This window comes from Octodon degus, unplaced genomic scaffold, assembly GCF_000260255.1.
Source record: "Octodon degus isolate 3935 unplaced genomic scaffold, OctDeg1.0 scaffold00102, whole genome shotgun sequence".
In the NCBI taxonomy this organism is placed as follows: Eukaryota; Metazoa; Chordata; class Mammalia; order Rodentia; family Octodontidae; genus Octodon; species Octodon degus.
This window is the reverse complement of record NW_004524678.1, coordinates 9,993,066-9,998,472: the sequence shown is the minus strand read 5'-3', so window position 1 is coordinate 9,998,472 and position 5,407 is coordinate 9,993,066. Positions and strand designations below refer to the sequence as shown.

The 5,407-nt window shown below is 41.4% G+C and overlaps 1 protein-coding gene across 2 annotated transcripts in view; it reads left to right on the top strand.

Moving 5' to 3' along the window:
* The window catches only part of Fancm (Fanconi anemia complementation group M), a 51,277-nt gene that overhangs the window by 9,446 nt on the left and 36,424 nt on the right, over positions 1–5,407 (top strand). For both annotated transcript variants that reach the window (XM_023723708.1, XM_012516360.2), the window contains exons 4-7: positions 31–189; positions 4,256–4,387; positions 4,695–4,827; positions 5,122–5,247. In XM_023723708.1, the coding sequence (XP_023579476.1) occupies positions 31–189; positions 4,256–4,387; positions 4,695–4,827; positions 5,122–5,247 (550 nt within the window). The remainder of the gene's footprint in view (positions 1–30; positions 190–4,255; positions 4,388–4,694; positions 4,828–5,121; positions 5,248–5,407) is intronic.

Genomic DNA, 5,407 nt, shown 5'->3' with positions numbered 1-5,407 from the left:
TTCTAATGATACTTAATTGATTTTGCATAGGCTGTGCAGCAGGTTATCACCAACCTACTAATTGGGCAGATAGAGCTTCGCTCGGAAGATTCTCCTGATATTTTGCCGTATTCTCACGAGAGACGAGTTGAAAAGCTTGTTGTTCCTCTTGGTGAAGAACTTGCAGCCATTCAGAAGACATATATCCAAGTATGTGGTTTTTACCACAATTCTCTCTTCAGGTTTTTTTTTTGGGGGGGGGTATTGGAGCTTGAACTCAGGATCTTGCACCTTGCCAGGCAGGCATTTATGCCACTGAGCTATCTCCTCAGTGCTTTACCACAGTTTTGATAAATGAAGTGGTAATTATTTCAGTTAACAGAATTTGACTGTAAGAATATGTAGAATTTTATATCATTAACATGTTGGAAAAACTTTGAAATAAAATTTTTGCAGTGAGTCTTATGTATTATAGCATTAACAAGCTTATCATTTCAAGGAAAGGTACAAAAGATGGACCATTTCTGGGTTTGTGTTTTTTTCAAATAAACTTTTGAACCGTAGTATGAAACATAAACATACTCAAACATGCATGAAAAAAGCAAGGTGCTTACCAAACGTGTGTCCTTCACTGAATTTTCACGTATTGGGCAAACCCATGGTGTACTGAGGTTCCACCAGAAGTTTTTTTATAATGAAATATATTTTCCATATTTCCTTTCCTGATCCCTGGTACAGCAATTGGTCTCAAATGCAAATGATTTTCTCACCTGGAGACATCTGACAGTGTCTTTTTTTTTTTTTTAAATATATTTTTCTGACAGTGTCTTGACAGGTGTTTTAATTGTTGTGAGAAATGAGATTTAGTGTACAGTGGCTGTTAGCGTCTGGTGTATCGAGGTCAGGAAGTTATTAAATGTCTGATAATGGACACCACAGTGTGCTGTGAAAAAGACTTCTTCGACCCAGCTGTTGATGTTGTAGCAGTTGAGAAGCTGCTTAGACAGCTTTCACTTTCAATGGGAAATCCAGGCCCAGTTGTTGTCCTGTAGTCTGTAATTAGTCTGATGGTAGGATTGTATTTTCAGCCCCTCCTGGCTGTGGCCAACATTTTGCCTCTTTTTCCTCTGCAACGTCGTGTATGTTTCTGCTTCCCTCAAATCCCAGGAGCCCTGTGACTGGTACTGAGTGGTGAGCCCCACCTTAGCTGTAGGCCATGCTGGGGATGAAGGAACAAGGAGCTGGAATCGGGTGGGGATCCCTGGGCTCAGTGATGCTATTCCGTGCAGCTGCCAGCCTTCTGAAGCTATGGACACAAGGGACAGAGGCAGGCTTTCCCCCACAGTGCTTTCGTGAAATTATGTTACAGTAATTTCAGTCTTTTAAGAAAGTTGCAAAAATGGCATACTTCCCCTGGGAAGATACTTAGAGACTGCAGCGGTCCTCTGTCTCCTCATGTTTCGTGTCACTGTGTGGTGATAGTTCTTAGTGCAGCAGTCATTTCCGTGCTTTGGCCCAGTTGTTGTTTCTTCTTTGATTTCTTCTACAGTTGTGAATTTGAATTCTTCTATAATAAAAAGTTGTTTCTTCTCCACCGTTTACTTATTAATTCAACTCGGAGGGTGGACTAGTGAATATTTATTTTTTTCTATGAGCTACAATCCAAAGCTGCTGTTGTATGTGATTTCAGTTTTGAGCATGATGAACTCCTTTAAGACAGTTTCCACCGATGTGATTTCAGTTTTGAGCATGATGAACTCCTTTAAGACAGTTTCTACCAAGGGTCAGGGATATAGCTCAGCGGCATAAGTACCTGCCTGGCAAGCACAAGGTCCAGAGTTTGATCCCCAGTACTGAAAAAAAAGTAACAGACTTTGGGCTGGCAAGATAGCTCAGTGGACTAAAGTGCCTGCCTAGGGACTGTGGTTCAATCCCAAGCACCACATGCTGCGCCAACCCCACCCCTGAGTCCCTGAGCTGGCCAGAGGCTGGGCATAGTGGCATAAGCCTGTAATCACAGTGCTGGGGGAGCTGAAAGCAGGATCACTGTGAGTCCCTGTTGTGCAGGGAGACCCTGTAGCAACCAAATACATTAAAAAAACAACCCCCCCCCCAAAAAAAAACACAAAAAGACAGTTTCCACCAGGCAGCAGTGACGCGCACCCGTATGATCATGGCAGGGTGAGGCAGGAGGATCACAGCTTCAGCCCAGTTGGGGCAACTTAAAGCCTGTGCCTCCTCCAAAACAAAGGAGCCTCTGGAGTGCTTCAGGGTTGTACCGTGAGGGGCCCCACGCCCCCACACGCATTCTGGCATCACGCAATATTTTAAGTTTGTATACTTACGTTTTTCCTGTGCCAGAGATAGAAGTGTTCGTTTCCCTAAGGATGCTTTGTTCCTTCCAGGGCAGAACGCTTAGACACCAGCGTCTGCGCACCGGCTGTGCTTGTTCAGGGCCTCCGTCCCTGCTTCCAGGTGCCGTGACCCACGATGCAGAGCGTGAGCATGTACCGTGGTGCTTGCCCTCATCAGATGTGTTCTGAGACTGTTGTATGGTAGTAGACTAGTAAAACAGTGACTTGTCATTCAGTCTGTATTCTTTTTTTCTTTTTTGCCACTGACAAGAACTTTTATTTCTTTTTAATGACATTAAACACAACTGCTACAAGGAAAAAAAACATAAAAAGGAGGCACCAAACTTCAGTTTCTTAACTGACTGACAACAATATAAGTCAGTCACAGTCTGTATTAGATGTAAAAAATATATTTCAGGTACATTTATTACAAATAAGCTATTTAACCAGCACATTGTACTCTGCTTTGTCCAGGCCCCTGTGGTAGGAATGTCATGGATGAACAAAGCTAGGGAAGAAGTTAAATGCGCATGGGCTGGTGAGATGGCTCAATGGTCTAAAGCACTACTTAGAACAAGCTAAGCCAAGCAAAGCCCAGGGACCACGGTCCAATCCCCCAGCACCACATGCCAGCCAGCCCCGCCCCTTGGTGGGCTGAGCTGGCCACACACACACAAAATAAATAAATAAATAAACAAATAAATTAAAAAAAAAAAAAAAGAAGTTAAATGCGCAAAACCCTTACTCAAATTTAAAAATACAGCTGGGATTCCACCCGAAGTAACTGGGCATACAGGTCCGCACCAAATGTGAGACAGGCAATTTTTTTTTTCTTTTTTTAAGACAGGGTCTCACTATGTAGCTCAGGCTCACCTTGAGTTCACTGGGTAGCCCGCCTGGCCTTGAACTTACAGGGATCCTCCTGCCTTAGCCTCTAGCCTCCCGCGTGCTAGAATTATGGGTGTGTGCCACCACACCCAGCTTATATTCTTAAATAAAATTCAAAAGAAGTTTAGTGGGAATATGGATTTTCTAAGCTATTCATTACAAAATTTGAAATGGCATTAATATAACACAGGATATCTTTCTAGTAGTTACTTTCCTGTGTTTGTCTTTTTCTTTTTTTGGCCTGCACCAGGCGTGGAGCCCAGGCCTTGCTCATGCTAAGCAAGTGCAAGCCCTGAGTCCCAATTCCATCCTAGCCTCAGTATCTCAAATGCTGATGTGTTTTTAAAAAAAATTATTCCATTTAAAACAATATATAAAAGTTATTCATATACTCACAATAAGTTTTAGTTATATTAATAACATTCAAATGTGCTCCTTTTTTTGGCTGAACCGGGGATTAAACTCAGACCCTTGCACTTGCCAGGGAAGCGCTTATTCTACGGAGCCATCTCCCTGGCCCTCAAAAGTGCTTTTTTAAAGAGTATAATTATTAGCAAAGCCTGAATGGAAGGAAAAACTTAATTATTACGTGTTGCTGTGGTAGATAGGGGAGGTACTGGGAATTGAACTCACAACCTCGCTTGCCTAAGGGCAGGCACCTCTGCTCCTGAGCCACATCCCCAGGCTTGTGGGAGGTCTTTGTCTGGTGTTCTCTTTCCTTCAGTGTGCCATGAATCTCATCTACCTTTGGCCTCTTTGCTTTCTGAAATGCTCTGTCTTCAGAACCTCACTATTCACATATCGGCTTCAATTCTGTGACCATTCCCATCCCGCAAGTACGGGGGATGGCACCCTCAGGGCCTTTGCAAGGAGGTGAAGCCCAATTTCCTTTTTAATTTTGAGACAAGTGTTGCTAAGCTAACAAACTGGGCCTGTACTTGTGATTCCCACTCAGTCTCCCAGAGTGCTGAGATTACAGGCATTCATCACCAATTTTAATATATAATGAAATGGTTTTATTTTTATATTTGCAGATTTTGGAAGCGTTTGCCAGTCCTCTGATTCACAGGAATATTTTGATGAGAAGGGATATCGCCAATCTAACAAAATACCAGCTAATTCTGGCAAGAGATCAGTTTAGGAAAAACCCTCCTCCACATGTTGTGGTAAGTATTTTTAAATAAATCTTTTTTGATTAAATTTGCACTCAGAGCCAGGATAAATCTGATCACTTTCTTACATATTAGAAATGAAGCCTTTAGATATAATGTATATAGTTTATGAATGTATGAAAAAAGATAGTTTAATGATTTGAATTAAGATATGTTTACCTTTTAACTCTGAATGAAGAATTGGTTGTTCAGCCCATTTCTATGTTGTGAAGTCAGAGAACCATGAAAAAGTGTATCCTAACACTGGGCCTGGAGGATGAGTATTTCTTTGGTTCATCATGACATGTGCTTCTTTTCTTAGGGACTACAACAAGGCGTCGTTGAAGGAGAGTTTGCAGTTTGTATTAGTTTATATCATGGCTATGAATTATTGCAGCAAATGGGAATGAGATCATTGTATGTTTTCCTTTCTGGAATTATGGATGGAACAAAAGGTAAATTATGTGAAATGTAAAGAAATAATGGCAAGTATTAGTTTTATTTAAAGACATTGAATATATTGAGTGTTAGTTACTGTTTTTAACAGCAGTGAGATAATTATGTAACCAAAGGTCATGTTTCTTTGTTGCGGATACACTACTGGAAGAAAGTCACTTAATGTGCATATGGATTTTCCTGTTTGCATTTGAGAAATCTGCATTCATTGTCAGTTTAACTTCTTTTTAATAAGTAGCTTGATGAGATTTGCTATAAAGTTTATTTGTAAAACTTTTTCTTAATTTCTGAAGGGATGACACGGGCAAAAAATGAACTGTGCAGGAACGAGGACTTCGTGAAACTCTACAGTCACCTGGAGTGCGTGTTTGCACGTACGTGCAGCACTTCAGCAGCCGAGACGTCTACTGTCCCCAGAGGTCTGATTTTTCATATAAAATTATATATTGTTTTAACCAGGTGTGGTGACGTACCGTTGTAGTCTCCGCTACTCAGGAGATTGAAGCATGAAAATTGCTTGAGCTCAGGAATTTGGGGCCTGCTTAGGCAACATAGCAAGATGCTGTATTAAAAAAAATT